Consider the following 21,725-nt stretch of genomic DNA (forward strand, 5'->3'; position numbering starts at 1 on the left):
ATTGCTATTTTTTTTCCTTAACCAAAATTGCATTATTTGGAACAACTTATTTTTCATAAACAAAGTTTACATTAGCCTCTGTAAGTCATCATAAAAGTTACTCACCTACTTTTGTACTTAAAAGTAACTTGCAGCATGATGTTGTTAGTAATAAGTTCCAAGTAGTGGCTCTTATCTGTATTATCAACAGTTCAACAGATACTTAGAGAAATGAAGTAGGTGATTTAGAAGAAAACCATGAAAAACTCCATGATGGCAGCTAGTATTCCCAAATATCATTACCTATCTCTTATAGTAAGATAGAAAACTAGATTTTCCTACAGGAACTTTGTAATTGCACTTTGGAAATGCTATGACTGTCAGAATCATTCATACTTATCTAATACAAGTACCGTGTGTTTTCTTGTTCCATTTGCCAGCTGTAGTATCTGATTCCCACATAAGTTAGTCTTGAATATCCACGTACAGTAAAGCAGGCCACTTACCATGAGAGTGTCATGTTCTTTAAAGTTTGTCAGGGCCAAGGAGGCAAAGTCTTGGTTTGTGCGTGGTTTAGTGAGAAGCTCTGCCTTGTCTACAACTCACCCACAGGCTTGTTTCACTGTAAGCAAGGGCTTCTTCCTTCTGTGAAATAACCCTTGTATTTTGGTGGGCTCTCCACTACCCCATCCTTAAAAACATGTTACAAAATATTATACATAAACAGAAACTCAGCTACAGCCATCTCAAGGACTGTGCCTGTAATATGAATGAACAGACTGGGGACTTCCCTGGCCAGCCGGCAAGTGACACGGTGCAGATGGCAACCGTGCTCCAGCCCCCCCCCCCCAAATTCCCTGCGGGGGACAATCCCCTGTGTGTCTCCCTGAAGCCCTGCCTGGGCAGTGCTTGCTGGCAGAGCATCCTGACAGTTAAATAGTATGGATATTTACAAGCCAGTGCTCAAATTCGACGGCAAGGTACTGTCAGGTGCTTTTTTAAACAAATATTGTTTGTGTATGCAACTAAAACACATGTATGTGTAAAGCAATTTTAAAAACATCATGAAGTTACATCTTAAAAATAATTTACCTAACGTCCCTGCAGTTTTCCTCAAAAATGACCCTTCTTTCTTCAGATACTACCATTCAGATTGTAAAGTGCCATTGAAGTAATTGCGCGGAACTAATTAATTTTTAAACTGAACTCCCATTTCTCTCCCATTTTAAGACAGCATTCAATACTTTTACCAACTTTTGGATTTTTTTTTTTTTTTTTCCCCTCTTCAGCAGCTGACGGGTAAATGCAGCGTTGCCTTTGCTCATCTGGCTCTTACTGAAACACCAGAATCACTCAGTGACGCAGTCAGGGAGGGTCTGAAGTCACGGTGGGGGTTCCCCCCACCCCGGCACCCCGCTCTGTGAGCGGGACAAGCGCCTGCCGTGGCAACCGGGGGGACCGGGCAGAGCAGCCGGGGACAGTGGCCATGCCCAAGGGCAGGTGGTCCCACCCCAGCGAGCAGCATGTCGGCGCCTGGGTGAGGGCTGGGCAGGAGCCCCTATGTCCCCCGTGGGGCTTTTTTATCCTTAAACTCTGGAAAGAACACTGAGCTGAGGGTGATTTTGTCCTTTAGCCAGAAACGAGGTTTCCTGTTTCTGATGTTTATGCGGATGAAGTGCTGTAGGTATTCAGTGGAAGTGTGCTAAAGCAAATTGCAGGATTTTTTTTTTTCCAGTTTTCTAACAGTGCTGGAGGTCTCCTATTTCACATTTAGCCCTAGCTGATTTTCTTTATCTTCTGGTTACAAATATCTCCTGCTTTGCCTCGGTTCTCACCCTGAAGAGAAGTGGCACAGACCCCGTTGGAGGCGCTGGCCTAGGACGTTAGGGCATCCCAGGGCACTGCCACACACCCCTGGCACAGACTGTTCTTCAGTCTCTGAACCCATGGGCCTCACATTTGGCTGAGCTGTTCCCCAAAAGTTCTGTGCTTTCAAACCTGCACTCGTACAACAATGGGAGCAGCGTGGGGGGAAAAAAAGACGTTACCGCATAACTGGTTTTGCTAGATGGATTATTGCTATACAAACAATTTTCAGAAAGTTCCTGAAGAAATAATATTTTTGTCTCTTTTACTGATCTACATCGTGGGCTCTTTATGGTAGGGTTTCAGTTATGTGAGGGAGGCTCCTGATTTTTCCAGAGGCCGCTAGGTGCTGCTGCAATCCAAATAATAAAAAATAAATGGGAAAATAGTATTTTGCCCACACTTCTGAACAGATTTATTTGGTTGGTTGTTGTCAACATTTTTTTTTTATGGTTCACAATTTTCATTATTTTCTAGTTTGCTCATGTTGAAGTATGCCAGAGTCAACCTGAGTCAACTACAGGCTATGCACTAAAGCAGGTCCAGAACCCAGGAGCAGCTCAGTATATTGAGGATAGATTGCCGCTAGCATACAGAACTCGGGAGCAGGTGAGTTACTGTGGCAATGCAGTCAATTTACAGTGCTCCTTTTTGCAAGTTATCACTTGCTAAGTTGTAAGTAAGAATAGCATGGTAGGTAGCAAAGCAGTCCTAGTGGACTGGCAGACTTTGTGCCTCAGGGAGTAGAATGAGGGCTAGTTATGCTAAGGAAGAAACATATTTTGCTGTTACTCAGTTATAATTTTGGATACTCAGAGTCCTGCTGTAGTTACTGCTGATTTCCAGCATCAGTTACTTTTCCTTTTACTAGCAGTTTGAGACACGTTTATGTGTCAGATTATGTTATGATCGATTTCAGTTCAAAACCTGTGTGTAAAGCCCTATAAGAACATTTAATTGAAATTTGATTTTCTGTTTTGAATTGAATGTCAGAAATTCTATATATTCAGGCAAAGGATTATTTTTTGGTCATTAAACAGTGAGAAGCTTCCCATTTGATTTTAAGGCTTGATTGAAAATGGGGAGATTTGGGACAATTTTGGAAACAAACAAAATACAGTATTTTAAAATCACAAGTATTTAAAATTTTACAATTTTATAAGCACGTTTTTATGTCCTTATTTTATTATCACACTGAGCTTTGCTTTACCCACCCATTTTGTGCACAGAACATTTTCTATTTTCATTTTCTATAAGGATAGCAATTATATTGAGTTCATTTCACAGATTTTGCTATAATGAAGTGCAGAAACAGGCTAGGAAGGAATATTTAAGAGGGAAGCTTGAGGCTAGTGGAAAGAAAAGAAGGTTATACTGTAACTTGAGTATACATTATGTTGATATTACGTATACATTTCTGCAGAGCATCTGGCCTTAGCCACTGTCTGAAAAGGAGAACCAGGCTGATGGTCCTTTTATCAACACTAGAATGACTGTTCACCTGATGGTTTATGTCTTGTATTTACCAGCCCTTCACTGTTAAAAAGAATTAGTGGATTTCCTACCTGTCATAAATCAAGAATTACAATGAGATCAGCGGTGAAAGTACAAAGATGCATTAAAGGCTAAAATACAATGTCACAGGAACAATCTGAGGAAGTTTGTTTATGTGACATTTTTAAAAAGTGCTGATAAAGTGTTGGAAGCTCACTGCCTGTGAAGCTGGATGTCTCTAATCTCTTTGTATGAGGGAACTCACTGGCTGTGAGATTAATTAATTTTCTCAGAAATATAGTACTGTTTAAGCTTTTATTACCTTATTTCTTACTTCATGATAATCCTATAATTATTCTGTGATAGATTTTTTTTAAGCATTAGTTTATATGGGGAATCTTTCCAAGGGATGATATTCTGTATTTATCGTCTTGGTGGTTTTCAATTCTCCTGCAGTTTACAGGCACTAGTAATAAACACTATTTCTAAAATGTTAAGATTGACATGTAATTGCAGTAAGATATTTTAGTAAGTCTTACATTATACTGACTTAGAAGGTGCTTATTTTTAAACACATATATGAGAATGTATCTGCTGAATTTACTTATCCGTTGAACTACAGTCTGGTTGAATCTGTATGAGGACACAAGTGAATGTATGGCACATACCTAAAAAAGGTAGAGAAACTGTCTGGTATACCAAGTACTCTAGGGTATGATCATGCAGCTAACTCCATGCAGGAAACTTCTGTATTTGGTTATTTTGCTTGCTGGATCAGGCCTCCAGTTATATTTATCATTAGAACTGTTTCAGATTCACTTACTCTTGAAACAGTTTTAAAAAAATTGTGTTACATTAAAACTTGCTGTTCTATTTGGAGGTGAATATCACGGTTGGAAGATGAAAAATGCATTTTACGCAGTTAAAAGTAAAAATTGCTAGAGCATTTACAGAAAAAAACTTAAAGTTGCCAATACAAAGCAGGAAAATAATGCTTGGGGAAGAACATAGGCTATCTAATAGTCCAGAAGTGTTTTCAGTGTTTCAGTTTTTAGCTATTTTAATAATATTGCAATGATAGGTAGTAAACAAACTTTAAAAAAAATAAATATGTTAAATTACATTCAAAATAATCCTGCAGTTCTCCTTTTTTTTTTTCTTCTAAAACTCATTTCATTTTAGAGATTGGATGAACATTATGTTAAAGAATGAGATTATAAATTAGTTATGCAATTAATACCTCCTCCACTTCCCCTGCAACAAGCAGTGTACATGACATTCAGTACATAAATCATAGATTAATTCAGTTTTGAGGTCCCTTTTGTAGTTCATTTTAATTAGCTTTAGGCTTACTAGTGAATCAAACAAGGCATCTTGACATATATCTAATATTTTGCTGCTTGCAGACAGAATGTATCATTTCTTATTTGAAAATTCACACTTTTATATTAATCATGTATATATTCAGCAAGTCGAGGGAGTGCAAATCCTCCTGCCAATTTTGTAAAAGAAAAATAAAATTAAGTACAGAGGGTCCACATTACTGCTATAAAATTACATGCAGTTGAAGATTCAACATAGGAATATGACTTCTGTGTTAGAACATAGACTGCTGTAATTTCAGCATCTGTCAGAATATAAGAACTAAGACTAATAGACTCCAAGGTATTTGAAAATTCTTTTTTTTGTTTTGCTACAATTTCTTTTTTTTTTTTTTCAGAAAGCAGCGAACAACATTTTCCCATTTTCTTGTCATGACAACAGACACTGTCTACAGAATGTAGGAGAGTATTTTGATTTTGTAAGTACCCAGCACTAAGGAAAATCAAGCAAGTTCATATCTTTCAGTCTGCCAGAGTTTAAACACAGTTTCTTTTCTCTCCCCTGCAAAAATTCTAGATACTAAAAATTGTGAGAAGAGAAAAATGTAAACAAAAAACCCCACACTTTTTATTAGTATAGGGATGGGACTCGTCTGGGGCTGACACAGCAGCACACATGGTATACAGCAGCACACATGGTCATTGAGGGTGGCAGAATTCAAGGGGAACAAAAACCCCGTGATTTGGATCTCTGACAGGCATTTTCTAGTGGTCCTGTTTTTTATGTCTTAACATGGTTTTGTACCCGGTTACATGTCCTGTTAGTCTGCTAAAAGTGATTGGCTTTGTGATGAGCTTTTGTAGGGGTCTCAGCCACTCATAATTCACAGTCCCACATAGTTGGTTCAGATTCAGCTTTATCATAAATCTAACCAAAATCTATAGGACACTCCCAATGTATCTCAAGAAAGTATTATTTTCAAATCTATATCTCTTTATATTATACCTGTTTAAATGTATGTTGCAAAAGCCACAACTTTGAATGGAATTTAAATTGTTTTGGGCTTTTCTGTATGTGCAACTGTTTCATCTTTTTCTACTTTTCTTAGATCGTTGACATCTTTCTAGGCAGCAAAAGAAACAGTGCCATTCACAAGATAATGAGTAGAGAAAGCAGTGAATTGTGACATTGAAAGTTTGTCTGACTTTAGGCTCTCTTAGACTTAGATATTTTGGTATTCATTATTCACCAAGTAACCTCCATTTGTGTGCACTTTGTGCAGTGTCTCATAGTTTTAGAGATACTGATCAGCCATAATTCCAAATAAATTTCCTGCAAGCTATGGAGTGTGAAAATCAGGCTCCATCTCTCTGTGTTTGGACACACGAGGGATAACTGAAGATTCAGATTTCATGGTCTGTTTCAGTTTCTTTATTGCAGTACGGACGTAAAATTATTAACCTATTTCTTTGGGTTAGTCTGAAGATTAATTTAGCTGGGTATAGCTAAATAGCCTTGAGTATATAGTATGCTACAGAAATGCAAAGTATAAGTAGTTTATTAGTACTAAAAGGTGGAAGGTCAACAGCTTTTCCATTATATATGCAACCAGAAATGTTCATATAGACAAGTCTGACTATTATTTTAAGCTTGCTAAAGATCAACCATGAGATCTTCAAATCAGTGTGGTAACAGCTTTGTTAACTTCCCAGTGGGGTAGCAACTGTTACAAGCTTTGTCTGTGAAAGCGTGATTGTAAGTCGTATGTTTACATTATTTTTTTTTTTTTTTTACAATTCTTTTTCTAGGGCATGGGTCGGAGGAAGGTGGAACCAGAGAGACGGCAACAGAACTCACAGAACTTCTACCTGTGGGCTCATGGATCCATTCCTAGCAGTGAGGATGGTTTTACCATTTATCAGACATCATTTGTGAAAGATCTAAGTACTGAGAGCCCATTTTGTAGGCGGTATCCAAAACACCACTCACAAAAACGTTGCACTGACAAACCCATTCCTGAGAATGAAAAAACCTGCAGCCAAACAAGTCATCTTACTTATAAAAACACCTTTGTGGCACTGATTTATCATCATTAGAGTCTTTTGTTAAGATCTGAACTCCTTCTTATTCAAATGGATGAGGAAATAAACATTTGTGTAAAGTGAATGTGGTAGTACAGTTGAGAGTTCATTGAAATCAACCATCGTATGTTACTATGAAGACATACACTACTATAAAAATTTTAATGAAGAGGAGAATTATCAGGAAAAGCATGATCGTACATATTTTCAGAAATACCTCTGTTAGGAGAACAGACATAGTGATTGTACTTGTGTTATTTGATACTGGTTGGCCCTCATCTTGCTACAAAAGCTCCTTCAACCTCACAATCAGTGGTATGGCTGTACCTCAAGCAGCTGACAGCATCTGTGGTGACAGAAGGATGTAATGGAACCGGATCCTTGAGGGTTTCCCACAACAGGGAGCCAAAACTGCCTGCTCAGGTAAGAGATCAACTTTCCTGAAAGGTTTCATGGCTATGAAGGGAGGTTACTTAGCAGTTAGATAAACTGGTTGAAAAAGAAGCTGTGCATTTGATTGCTGTGCAAAATAACTGTAATGTTTGATTATAACACAGCAGCTGTGTAAGTAAAGAAAGAAAGAACGTAATGAACAATGTTTACATGCCTGCGTGTGCACTCACAAAATGCGAGTGTACGCATGTATGCATCATTCATGGCAGTAAGGGTGAAAAAGCTCAAGCTGAAAGTGGAAGGCTGCATGAAAGTTTGAGTTTGAGGTGGGCTGGATCTGAGAAGAACTCGTGATTTTATAGTTACATGTTCCTAAGGGAGTGAATTCAGAACCAATCCTCTGAGCACTCCACTCCCCGAATACTTACTGGCTTTAGGATATGGAAGGCATTAGAGTTAGACCTCCAAATAATATGATTTTCTCTTCTGGATCATTTCCACTAATATCAATAAAATAATAAGCTAAACTGTCTGTGTTAAAATATACTAGAAATAAGCTTGTTGCTATGCAAAGTAATGTTGACTAAAAAAAAATCAAGCATAAGTTTATGGGATAATATCTTTAGTTTACAAAATAAATGGAAAAATAAAACCTCAACCCTTAGAATTCCCTGCACTGTAAGAGATGCCTTAAAAATGAGCTATGTTAAGAAATTATTTCTGCCCTTCAGTGAACAGATATGTCTTATTTGTACCAGCATGCAATGGCTGACCTTTTGTGTGCCATCAAAATAGAGTGTATTAGAATATTTCCCCAAACGTGTAGCTATTTTATTAGCACACGCTGAAATAATAAACTTGGAGTTTTTTTATGAAATTCCCCCTACTAAAGTTCTTGGGGTGCTGCACAATATGTAGAAATGCAAAACATTAATGAACAATGTAAAAACAGATTAAAAGCCAAGTAACATAGTGTTATTAAAAAGAATTATTTTTTTCTCAAAGTAAAGACAGCCCGCCTGACAACTCTAGAGTCAGAATTTCCACAGCTTTAGCCAACAATTTCATCTCTAAACTGATTCAAAACTAAAGTGTGTGCCAATCACATGGTAAATGAAGTACCCCATGCTGTTTGGCATACTCAAGAGGGCAATCTTGGACCTCCTTCAGAAGGAAGAAACACATTCTTGCTACATTAGTAATGTTTATCTGTGGTTTAGCATTACAACTGGATATGGTGAAATAAATTGCTGTAGTTTGTTATGCCTTAAAACACCAATAGAAAGATTACAGATATCTATTTTTCCTTTTTTTTTTTGTTCACATTTTGACTCAAACATGGAATTTTTTTTTTTTTAATACCTGTGGATTAATACATCTTCTCAGCTATATTGTGATAAAAGATTTCAGAGGAGAAAAGGGAGAGATCACAAAACCTCTATACAAACTGAAATACACTGTGGTGGGTTGAACAAAACAGGTGATTCCCACATATCTCACACTCCGGCTGTGTTTCTTGGGTAAATAACATGAAGTACAATACACTGAATTTCAAAATGAATGATAAATGCCCCAGATAAATTCCAGAAGGTCACAGCCTTGCATACTTTGGATAGAAATCATCAGTTTTGTTTAATTTTGTGATAATAAGGCCTCTGAGAAGAAGGGCTTATTTATTTAAAATATTTTTGCAATATGTGTTTTTTTGCTTCTTGGGGGATGAAAGAGTGGGGAGGAGGTCTGGTGACTCCTGTAAAGGTTTCCTGGGCAGTGCAGGAAAGTGCTCCCAGCTGGTAGTTAATTAGGATCAGATGGGAGTAGTAGGTAGGCTCAGCAGAATGAGCATACTATGGGTTAACTCAGCCAGGTACTGCTCTGGAGAAGTAGAGGTTATGCTCCAGGTGGTGCTGATAAAGATGGACTTTTTCTGTAGCTTGTTTTATTTAAAAAAAAATAAAAATTCAAAAAACAAGCATGTTTGTTACAAAATGTCCTTGAACAGTATTATCAACAATGTGAACACAGCCAAAACTTCTTTATGGAAACAGACTTCGCACACTAATCCTTTTGCATGAGCAGGTATCATTGCCCTCAGTTTTTTCTCCTGAGCCTACATCGATTTAGGGATTGTCTATACAGCTTTCTGCAGGAGTCTTGTGTTAATTTAAAAGTGTTTTCAGTATGTTAGCTAAATTCACAGAACTCAAGCAAAATTGAGTAAAAAAATTAAACCAGGGGGGTGGGCAGAAGGCTGCAAGTTCCTTTGGTTTAATGAGTTGCTACTCATCAGCTGAACGTGGCAACAGGGTGAGGTTGGTGATTAATATGGCTCAGCTGAGGAGCAGTGACTTTGTCACTTAACTTTGCTTTGATTGAAGACACGTTGCTTTTTGGGTTGCATTGGTTCAGCTGCGTTGGAATACAATCTTATGCTTGTGTCTTCATGGTTATGTCCACTTGTTTAAAATGTGCTTGTTTTGTTTTTTCTTTATTCCACTCTGCTTGCTGATAACTAGATCTGAGAAAATGGTCTCACTCAAAGCTGCTGTCTCCTGGACCACGTGGCCTCCTGGTAAGCTGGTTGGCAGCTTTTCTAGCTGTTTAATTTATGAAATGTTGTGGCCTATGAATTGCTTTGAATAATGACTTTAATCCTGATAGAAAAACTGTTGATGTTGTATGATAGCAGATTGGCTTTGATACAGTAGGAGACAAAATTTAAATTTTGCCTTTTGTTTACTTGGTGTCTAAAGGATCTTAAAGAGATGCTTAAAGCCTGACCTGCCTGGCCTGTGGGGAGGGTTGGGTGGAGGGGGGAGTGCTGCTGCTCGTGTTGCTGGTAATTCGATGGGGATGAAGCAGCTTGTCTTCCAAGTCATCTGCTGCTAATCTAATCACTCTGTGTTCATAATGGAATCACTCTGTGTAGCTGAAATAATGTTTCTTACCATGTACTCTCAAGGTTAGTCTGAGTGGAGTAACTTGATATAAACGTTGCACTGAAGATGAGCCCTTTTCCTTCCTTGGGCTACACAATGACACAGTAGCAATGCTGTGGGATATCTGTCTAAACCCAAAACTGGTGCAGATTTATTTACAGCAATATAGTTCAAGTGTGGATAATATTAAGCTTCTAAAAATGTTCTTTTACTGGTTTAACTTTTCTGTAGCTGAGCAAAATATTGGTATAACTGTGATGGTGCTAATGTTGAAGTGAAAGGATAGGCCTGTATCTAATAGAAATGTTTGTATTGACACAGTGGCCGTGCTGGTTGACAAGAAATAAAATTTCTGAAATTAAGTAGAAACTTTGGATTAGGCACCTCTATCTTTAAATCGCAGCCTGCAAACTTTTTATTATTTTTATTCCTTAATGTCTCCCCTTCTACATTATCTAATGAGCATTAGACGTCAAGAACAGAGCCCTATTCCACTCTGGAGTGGGAAAGGACTATATAGAGCTGCCTCATCCCCAATTTCTTGGTTTATGCCTGCCTCCCCAACAAAGTAATGAAATAGTGAGCTGTTAAAGCATTATCTCTGGAATATCTAGTTAAAGGGAAGCCTATTAAACACGGAAGTACTCCTAACTGACCTTAATTTGGATGTATGGCAATATGAGTGTGAGCGAATCATTAAAGCACCCAGTTTATGATCCAGGCAGGCAACTGTGTGGCATTTATGAAAAGCATGTTACTAGCTTGCTCTCTTGTCTGATCATGGTTTGTTTTACTTCAGTATATTCACCTGAAAGTGAAATATCTTAAACTATCATTTCTTAAATGTGGTGTACAGAAAGAAATGTAATTTGAAATAGGTAGGTTTTAGCCAAATAGAATCAAAGAAGTGCTGCTCAGCAAGGACCTCTGGGACATGTCTAGTCTGGCTTCCCACTCAGGCCAGGCCCTCGTCAGCACAGGATCAGCTCAGTTGTGGCCTTGTTGATCTGAGTCTAGAAAACCTCCAAAGAGGGAGCTTGCACAACCTCTTTGGGTGACTTGTTCCAGCACTGTAGTGCAGTGCTAGAGAACAATGTTTTCCTAATATCCATCCTGAAGCGCCCAGTCTGCTCTCTGCGACCGCTGCCTCTTCGTGCATCATCGGGCATTACTAAAAAGTTTGGCTGCATCACCTTTGTAACTGTTCCTCAAGTATGCACAGACTGGTCTTACCCTCATCTTCACCAGAACAAACAAACCCACTTTCCTCAACAATTCATGCTCCTCTGACCCTCTTACATTTTGATGGTTCCTGTCCTATTTCTCTGCAGCCCGAAGTTGGTCACTGTATTCCGGGTTCAGTTTACAATACTGAGGCAATTATAACATCTCTCAGCCTGCTCATGGGAACTGATTCTTAAAACCTTAATCTCTCCTGAAGCCAAGGGGTTAAAATCATCTGTTTGGACAGTCTGTAAAACAGGATTTAACCAAAAAAAAAAAAAAAAAAAAAAGATGGGTGAGCTTGCATTTTCTCCTTCTTTCTGAGGTTATGGAGCTAATTCTGTATGCAACAAAAGTGGAAACGATGTAGAATTTGCAGACTGTATATATTTGAACTCGGGTTAATCTGGTGGCAGGTGCTAGAGACACCCAAGTCTCAGAAGTCTTCCATGGGTGCTTACAGTGCTACTTCTGGACAAGTCTAAAATGCCTTAGTCTTGACAGCAGCAAGCTCAAACCTGTATCAGGGAAGTGATCCACAAATTAATTATTCTCATGTCACCACCATGCTTTAAATGAGAGAATACTCAAACATATCAAGTTCTTCAGAGGGTACGTGAAGAGCAGTTATTATCATGTCTGTGTGTAAGAGCTTAATTATTACAACACCCATTTGAAACAGGTTCTTTTATTTTCTCTGTCCTTGCATTGTTTCAGGGAGATGGTTATGGCTTATTACACAGGGGTGCAAGTTTTCTTTACTTTCCTCTTCCTGAAGCTGTCTCCTATGCATGGAACATTTAGATCTTCATTAATTCAGCAAAAGAATGTTCACATGTATACATGAGTGAGCATGATGATCTAGCCCAGGGGTAAGGACACCCACCGGAGAGAGGGGGTTGCCTGGGTCAGAGTCCTTGTATGGCTTTTAAATTTGAAGTAAACATTAATAGAAGCAAAGACTGGAACTCAGATCTGCTCACTCACAGATGAATGCCCAGACCATTGAACTAGCAAAAACCCTGTGCTTGCTTTCAAGCCCAGTGTTTAACCATTTCATACAAACTGCAGAAGCTTTGGCAGAAGTGGTCATTTCTCCAGATTATGTGAACCAGTTCAGAAAATCAGAAGAATCTTAAATACCTTCCTTTTTTTTTTTTTTTTTTTCCCCTTGCTGTGGGATGTCTAGAAATAGTGATATGATGATCATAAAGCACTACCCTAATAGCAATGAATTAATCCTTACAGTAGCCTCATTAAGTATTTGTGTATTAGTACTCATTTTGCAGATGACTTAATTGTGGCATGCTGTGCTGACGGTGATGACTCAGTCAGCAGCAAAGCCATGGCTAGAAGGTGGTGTAGTCCTGACTCCTAGATTTGCTGTAACCAGCACTTCTTTCCTTGTGCACAGATTTGCTATAGAGTATTTAGAGCTTCGTTAGAGACCTAGTTGCCTACCGGTGTATTATTTTAAGAAACTAATGGCTGTGTATATGTTGTTATGATCCCTTTCAGTATTCTATGGAATGAGAGACAAACTTTGTAACTCGAAGCATGCTATTTCTGAAATGGAAGTGGTTTTTTAAATTTAAAATGAACATCCGCTTTCCCTCTCTCTCCCCCCTGCCCCCCAAAATAAAGATGGTGTTTAGATTGTCCAGTATATTCTAATACCTACAAATGGCAGTGCTTACTATACAAGCAGACCAACAGAAGTATCAAGTGCTGTGCTCAGATGTAAATTCTTGTGGGATCAGGCTCTGTAATACTAACCAGACATTCATGCCTCAAATGGCATTTTAGGCATGCATTAATGACCCTAAGCGACAGACCTTCTCATCTTATTGCTTAATTAATCAATGGCCCAGTGGCACATTGGCAGTGCTCTTTTTCAAGCTGTGCCTCCCCTCAGATGGTAATCAGATGGTATATGGCTGTATCTACTTATGGGAAAGTCAAAACCCAATAAATAAAGTTTAATTTCCTGATTCCCCTGGGATATAGTGATTCTTTTTAACAATGCTTCTTCAGTTGAGTTGAAATTAAAAACCAGCATGATCAACATATTGCGTAATATTTCATGGATGGAGTTAAGTACCAGGTTTAAAGACTCAAAAAAAAAAAAAAAAAAAAAAAGAAAAAGGAGGACTGGTGGGGAGAAGACTGTTGATACAGAAGCAGAATGCTTTCCATCAAAAATGCCAAATCCTATTTTTGTTACTGGTGTTAAACTCTACATTGTCAGCTTTTAAGCATTACTGTGAAGTCTTTCTGTGCAAGTGTGGTGTTAATTTTCATTGAAAATTAAACTTGCTATCATTTGGAATAGAATTAACATTTAATCTTAAAAATATTTTGTAACACGCAATACAACTAAGTACCATAGGAGGGCAGATGTGTTGAACAGCTTTGTTTTAATATTGTTACATTAGTCTAAGAACTATTGTAGTGAGTTGACTTATCAGATTTATACTAGTATCGGTGAGCTCTCAATCATGTCAGAGAAATGCAACAACTTGGTTCGGACACGAATGGAAATATGTAAGTCTCATGGTTTTTATGGATTTAAATATCTTTTTCCAGTTGTTAATTTTTGATGCTTATAAAGTTCAAAGATTTTTTTCAATCCACTGTTACTTTGTTTTGCCTTTTGTGAGCCTAAAATCTGAATAGTTACTTATTTAATTACTGACAATATTGATCAAATTAACAAAATTAGTTCTTTAGTTTACTACTTAGATTTAATTTAACTTTTTATTTTTCCAATGTTCAGTTTTCAGTATGTGCTAATTTATGCTACAGTTTTCTTTATGTTTCAAGTTAAATACAGGTTTAAATATAAAAGAGCTTTAGCTTCTGGATTAAATAATTCCTTATGAAATTTGAAATTCCATTCACTCCATATTTGCCTTTTTGAGTGAGTGGAAAAATGAATTAAACTTGTTTTGCTAGAGGAAGAAGTGTGTGTGTGCTTTCATGGCTTAGGTGATCCCTTCTTGCAGAGTGATCAGGAGGGACCCCACCACAACGATGGCTTCCTACACGCTGAGCTTGTGCCGAGGTCCCCACTGACAGACTGTTAGATTCAGAAACACCCTCCCAGGCAGCAGTTGTGATCTCCCCAGTCTGTCCGTTTGGCTCGGCTGCTCCTGAGCCCTGAACATCACAAAAGGGAGATCCCTGCGGGGTTGTTAAGAGGAGGCTGTCCTGGAACCTGGGAGTCCCACATTCCTGCAATGATTGCAGAACGAAGGCTTTCAGTGGGCAATGCTATTCTTCTGAAGATGGAGAAAAATTTCCAGCATCTTGAGCTGAAAGAGTAAGATGAACGTTTCATCTATCTCGTATAACGAAGTCCCTGAAGTAGAAGAGGGCTTGTTAAGCAGCAAAGACATTAAGAGGCACAATTTCTAAGACAAATGCGGTCTTTCAAATGCAGGAATGACCGTGTGGTAGCCTGACCCTTTCTTGCTGTTCAGTTGACCCCACTTCTTCCCTCTGAGACTGGACAGCTCTCTCTCCAAATACAAAGTAGCACCTGCAGAAGGGATTCAACCAGATTTTCTGCAGCATGAGGCAGCTCTAAACTGCTGTGGAAGCAAATATTCTTAGTTCACGGGAAGATGATGTTGAAGAGTGGTATTCTGCTGTCTCCAGCCCCAACAGCCCACAGAAGGCAAAACCTGCTGTGCTCTGAAAATAAGTTGTCACAGGGTCTGTTAGATGAGTCAGCCCTTGGTTGTGGAAGTGGACACTTTTGTTCCATATTCTTCTTCTACAAGACAGCTTTGGACTATCAAGTTGTCCCAAAACTACCTTAAGGAGGAAGGTCTTCCTCACCTCCATTCTCTCCCTTATTCTCTGGTTGCTCTTACATGTAAACTATCTAGATTCTGATCTTAGTGCCAAGGTAGATATCAGAAGCCAATATGGCAGCTGTCACACAGGCAAAGATCCTGCTGAGATCCGTAGAAATAATTCATGTGTCAGAACGCAGGCCGTCTGATAATTCTGTTTGTCTTGATGTGCAGGTGTCTTGCTGGATGAATTCAGAATAATCTCAGTCCACTGCCCAGTGTATTGTCTAAATGCTGGTAGCTAAACCAGGAATCTAATGTGTCACAACTGTTGATGTCCTTAGTACACTGCACATAGGAAGTTTGTCATCATACTCCCTTTGTCCTCTAATAACGAGTATCTACATCTTGCTTTGTATAGTGAAAACCTCTCTCCCACTTTCCTGAGTGGCATGACTGTAGGCTAACATGCCAACATTGCTCTTCTGAAAAAATGCAAAAACTTCTATAGCCAACTACCTTTTGCTATTTCTTCCCTACTTCTCCCCATTCCCCTTTAAATCACGCCAGTAGGATTTTTGCAATACATTTCTAGAAATATTGTACGCACTCTGACACAAAACAATACCTTCAGTAGTAATAATAAATTAGACAGAGTGGGAATTTAAGCTTGTTTTTTTGTCGAAGGTGATATAATGGAAGTAATTCATAATGAAGAAAAAAGTAATTGTTATGCAGCATTTTTGTATTAAACATGCCTTCCCAAATTATCCAGAGTATAAAAGAGAATTTTTTCAGAGCTTTGTTACAACCATGGTTGAGCAAAATGCATGTGAATGTATGCTTATTTGCATAAATAGGATTTCTTAAAATACAAACCATTCATATTGTGTTAAGCACCCTCAAGCCTTGCTACCTCACAAGATGTATCAGTTTTATCATTAATCAAAACAAAGCCAAAATCAATAAACATGCATAATCAGGAGTCTCTGATTCCAGTATGCAAATACATTACATACTGATGAAATGTTTCTGAATCTAAAATAGTTTTACTATTTTTTTTTTCCTCTCAGAAGTCCCTGAGCCTTTTAATTTTAATATTTTATGCATTGCAATGCAAACAGTATAAGAATGAGTTCATGTATCGGAGATAACAAGTTAAAAGATAAATGTTGGATGAATCTCCTAATAGTTTTTGTTTACTTTGTTGACTTTAAAGGCAGTTTATACTCCTGAAAGGCTGGTAATTACTTGACCTTTAAAGACCCAATCCTGCAAAAGCAGTCGCTCCGCCGTGTGCTTTCCAGCCAGTACCAGAGCATGGGCAGACGGGTCCCTGGGCCCTGTGCCAGGGCTGTTTGTTAATTAATGAAAATCAGTTGTTCCTTATGCATAGGGAGATCGAAGTGTTACATTACAGAGGGACTGAAGTGATGTTCGGGCAGAACAAGTTTGTGTCGTTGGCGTGTGGTTGAGGCAGTGATCAGTACCTGCAGCTCCACAGGGCAGGGCACTGCTTGGGGGGATACAAACTCTGCTTTTAACACTGGTCAAAGCTCAACTCCTCTCACACTCTAGCAGATCATGCAAGTCATTACTGATGCATATTTACTGCTGCCCTCTGTTTTAAATTCCTTATCAAACACGTACATTATGATACGAGGAACAGTACAGTCTGAAGATACATCCAAAAATCAACGTTTCAACAAAAGGCTTCATAGTTTCATAGGTTTCAGGGGTGTTGCACCAGTATAGTTAAGATCCTCTATCAGTGCATGGCTCGAATTAATGCTGCAAATTCCTTTAATCTGATCCACAAATTTCGAACAAGTGAGCTGTGATGGGGTAAATCTCATTAGCAACTGCTGCTTACCTTGTTCTGAAGCTGTGCATATCCATAGCAAGAACAAAACACAGACCCGAGAAACGGGTGCATCAACACCCAAAGAATTAAACCAAAATTCTGTGAAGGCCAAAGTTAAAGGAAAAGAAGGATGAAAAAGATCAGTGGTAGAAAAGCCAGGCTGCAATTAAGTTGAAAAAGTTCCTTGTTTGCTAGTCAAATAATAAGCCGTGTCAGAGCTGTAGAATTGGCTATTCTAGCATAATTGCATCTCTTGTGTATCTGTGGGACTCTGCTAACCACAGGCACGATCCTCTCGTGAGAGTCATCCCCTCTGAGCTGATTTATTAGCAATATGAAAAGTTTAAAGGTGTGATGTTTATTTTATATCCTAATAAAATAAATGTGGCAGCAATCATAGATTAGGAAGCACAGTTTCAAACTGTGAGAGTCTTTTAGGCTTATTAATTTGCTGTGGATGTGTTTCACAATGGGTATGTCTATTTGCCAAGTCATGCTTATTTACGTTTGCTCAATGCTTGTTTTCACAATCATGGAGTGTGGGGGGAAAAAAAAATAAAATAAAATTTCCTATGCCTTTGGTGGGAATAGGTGCTCACCTGAAGGTAGATACTATGTGTAGCTGCACTTCTTATTTATGGAAGCAGCCCCACCAAAGTCAACAGGGTTGTGTGTATATATATTCATACATATATAAGGTGAGGGATGCAGTGAACTCCTCAAAGACAGCTACTACTTGACTCTTGTTTGCTACTAAGGGTCGTTTACAAGTAACTTTGTAGCTATGCTTTTTTAATTGATTCTTCAGTTATCTGATCCTAAACTTTTCTTCTAAAAATAGGATAGAGTTTTAATTTCCGTGGCAAATGCCCGCACTAAGGAGCGTGTTTGGCAGAGGGAAGAATAAAGGTTACCACAGCCATGGGCTAATGATCAAGAGGAACTGATGTTTCAAGCCAAAACATCTCTTGATGTTCTCCTTCACTTAAATTGCTTTACTGCTGTTGCATAGTGCTTTGTGTGTGTTTGCCTACCTCTCTGTGCCTTAACCACACAGCTTTGCAGATGATGGTGGTCTCTGGCAGCAGCGTGTTCTGCCAGGATAACTGTGTGTGATAGCAAAACTCCGAAGAGTGTGGCAAGATACCCCAGCATCTCTCTCGCTACTCAATTTCCCAAACCAGAAAAAGGAGTGAGAACCGTTTATCTTTGTTTCAACCTTTGTTTATACAGTCTAGGTAGAACTTAACCTCTAACCTTTTCCTTCCTGATTTTGGTAATTGTAGTGCATCGCTGCTGGACTGTAACAAGCTTACAGTGGCTGGGTCTGCTTTGTCCACTGTCACTTACTACATGGCATGCATGAGATATATTGTCGAGTCTTCTATGAATTCCTGTTGTTTATTGTAACCGTAATTTGTCATTTCAGTAGGTCTAAGGCTATGGGGTAATTGTTATGACCTGATGTACCTTGCACACAAGTTCTACAGTACATCTTTTTGTACTCAGTTATTTTCAAAAAGGAAAAAACAAAATCCATCAGCCAAACCAAGAGAAACAAACTACAGAGTCTATCTGTTTTTGGCAAGGAAGGTAGAGGAAAATACAGCTGAGGCCATTTCCTTATTGCTCGTGGAAGGTATTCAAATAAATAAGAAACTAGACAGAATGAGAGTAGTGATGCGAGTGATTAATATCTTTAAAGCTCTTGGATTTCTTTGGCTCGAACTTTCTGCAAAAGGGTGGAGCATTAACATTAATCACAGGCAAGGACCTTCAGTCTCCAGGACTGTCAGCCTGGCACTTCTCATGGTTGCATTTAAAAAGGAGGGAATAAAAAAATTACCTGGTAAACTTGCGGGAACATTGCAGAGGCTAACAAGCTGTGGGGTAAAGGAAAGCATGATCTTCTCATCTGGGTCTGAGGGCTGACTGACTACCCACTTCCATTTAGTCTCATACAACGTTTTGTGCTTTGAAAATATTTTTCACATGAAACTTCTGAAGTGCATTGAAGAGAATAAATGGACCTCTCTCCACCCTGGAGAGGTATAATTAACTACTTGGCAAAGATAGTCTTGGAACCAAGGAAACCACCTCGCCTTTATCTCCTTACCCTGCTCTAAACATTTTCATGACCTTTTTTGGAAAAGTTTTGCAGAAGTAATATCAAACAGAGGACTTTTTTCCCATGTCCTCCTCTGTTTTGTTGCACAGTGTGGTCTGTTTTAAATAAGCTCTACAGTGCAGTCATTTAAGGAAATGAAGATATTTCATAGCACGCTTAGCATTTGCATTTGAATATAGGCCACCCTGCTGTTTGATTAAACTGGAGTTTAAGAAAACTATAAGAATCGAGGTTCATAGTCAGTGCAGTACTTCACACTCAGATTGCAAAGGTTGTTGAAGGAAAAAAAAAATGATAATATCCTTGGAAGTACATGACTAATGAGAATATATATAGCACTTCTGAGACATCTCAAATATATAATTATTGTGAGGATTTCACAGACACATAAATATAATGATCTTCAGCTAAGTAAATTGCTACCTACCAATGAAATAAATATGGTCCCTTCAGAATTTGAAATAATTCAGTACTGTAGGTGGTGGGAAATGATTCACCTTAGCTGTTATCTCTGGAACAGTAATATAGAAATATATCTGCCAGTACTGTTACATTTACATTGTTCTTCATATCCTGTGGAGTTTGTCAGAAGATCTGTGGTCCCTGCTGATTTCCACCCCCTTATTTTGATAAGGCTCCGCACAGCATGGCTCAACAATGGGTTGGAGCAGCTAATATTGTTTACCACAGTAGGCATCTCAGCCATAATATTTTTCCAAGAAACACTGATGTGTTTAAAGGTCAGGTTGATACTGATTTGACTGCTAAACAGGAATTCATTTTTTCTAGGAGTAGAAGGGTGTACATGCCTTGGGATAAAGGTTAAACTGTTGCTTATGCACTCGATAGGTGGAAAACACAAGGCTTTAGTACACAAATCATAATAGCCTATTCTGGTCACTCAAGGAAATGTGGTGCTTTACATTTAAATGGAAGCTTTGACTCCACAGGCGTTTTCTAACTGTCGCTGTGGAAGAAAAATCACTGAAAACTTCAGTGCTTGTCTGGATGATCTAGACTTTGTGACCAGTTTAAACCTTTTTCTGGGCACAGTAGGGCAGAACTCATTCAGGTGTTTCAGCAGCACTGGTAAAATTGAACTTTGCTGCCTCTGAGGTGCCAGAGACTCATCCCTCCTGCTACAGTAAGAGGAGCGAAAGGAAGGTGGGAGGGAGAGATGGACAGCCCTACGCATTTGGATTTGCTGTTCTTGCCGTCTTTGGTGGAGTGGGAGTGATGTGGTGGTGTTTGCTTCTGCCAAAAGGAAGGTCCTCCTCTCGTAGCTACCACCTCTCTTGTCCAGGTGCCTCTTTCCATGGCAATGAAATCGTTGTCAGTAAGGCTGGCTTAGCCAGGGATGTTTCTAGCAGGCAGCTGCACTAGGCACCTGGATTTAAGAAAGATGTGATGTGTTCTGTGAGCTTCAGCTGGGCTGGCTGGGCTCCATAGGAAGGCAAAACTTAGCCAGGACATGCTCAGTTCCTAATTTCTTAGAGGTGACACATCAGATGGAAGCATGAGCACTCAGTGCTGAGCTGTGCTCTACCTTCAGTTCCCTCTGTGCTTGGTCTGTGGTGCTCTTCAGGCCAGGTCAAGAGGATAGCACATCCAAAAGCTGAGAAGGAGCCCCTACAACACAAGTACAAATAGAGAGCAAGGATGCACATGCACATCCATGTAGGTGTCCATCTCCTCATTCTTTCCTGGCTTCCATTTTCCAGGTACTTGTTCTTATTTAAGTATCATTTCCTCCAGCCTCTAAGAAATTATGCTGCTCTCGAGAGATTTACCCAAACCCCACGCTTGGTTTTGTGGGAAGTGATTTTTTTGCTTCCATCAAAGGGTCTTCTTTGCCAAGTCTCCTTTTTTTCTTGTACTGTGTCCACACCAGTCACACCCTCCTTTACCATTCCTCTCCTTTTCTGTTCTCTTCTTCTACTCTCTCAAAGTCTGAGTCCCCTCATTTACCCATCCTGTTTACACCTTCCCTTATAGCTTTTTTTTTTTTTTCTCATTACAGAAAGAAAGTCTTTAATGTCAGGTTAGAAAGAGACAGCTGTAGCCATGTGGGAGGCTAAAATACTTTTCAAAGAAACAACCAGTGCTCTCTGATCACATTATGAATTTCCTTAACCACACCCTTTGGTATTTTGGGATAGGGCTTTTGGGGCTGTTGAGGTGTGTAGCGGGGGCTGTGTCACAGGTGGTCACCTGGTGCTGTTGACAATGCAGTATTCAGCTTCTGTCTTCACTGGGGCAATGGGATGCCTCTGCAGTAGAGTACCACCATCTCCAAAGATGTATTTTAAGAACTCAGCTTTACTTACCGGTACTGACAAGCACACAATTTCTTCTTTTAACTTGGCCTTGTAAAAGAATCCGTTATTTTCCCTGTTTGTTTTGGTTTTCATTTGGGTTGCAAACTCTGCTTGAAAGCCTCAAAGTCCATCCAGGATTGTTCCTATTGAATTATCTTATAAATGTTTTCTGTCATATTTGTTGTCATATTTTCTTCCTACAGTTTTTGTCTCTGCAAAGACTCCAGTCCTGGCACAGCAGCGCAGGTCACTTCTTTTATCTGGTTTTCAGTGGGATGTTCTGACACCTTGACCATCTTGGCATTTGCTTTGAGAA

General features: G+C 39.0%; 1 protein-coding gene across 1 annotated transcript; it reads left to right on the forward strand.

Moving 5' to 3' along the window:
• Positions 1 to 1,465: 1,465 nt before the first annotated feature.
• TEX36 (testis expressed 36) lies at positions 1,466 to 6,724 on the forward strand. The gene is given in 5 exon segments (XM_032988748.2): positions 1,466 to 1,516; positions 2,323 to 2,454; positions 5,060 to 5,140; positions 6,471 to 6,687; positions 6,690 to 6,724. Coding segments are annotated over 5 exon segments (516 nt in total).
• Positions 6,725 to 21,725: the final 15,001 nt, after the last annotated feature.

The sequence above is a fragment of the Tyto alba genome, unplaced genomic scaffold, assembly GCF_018691265.1.
Source record: "Tyto alba isolate M040663 unplaced genomic scaffold, T.alba_DEE_v4.0 Super-Scaffold_1, whole genome shotgun sequence".
Lineage (NCBI taxonomy): Eukaryota > Metazoa > Chordata > Aves > Strigiformes > Tytonidae > Tyto > Tyto alba.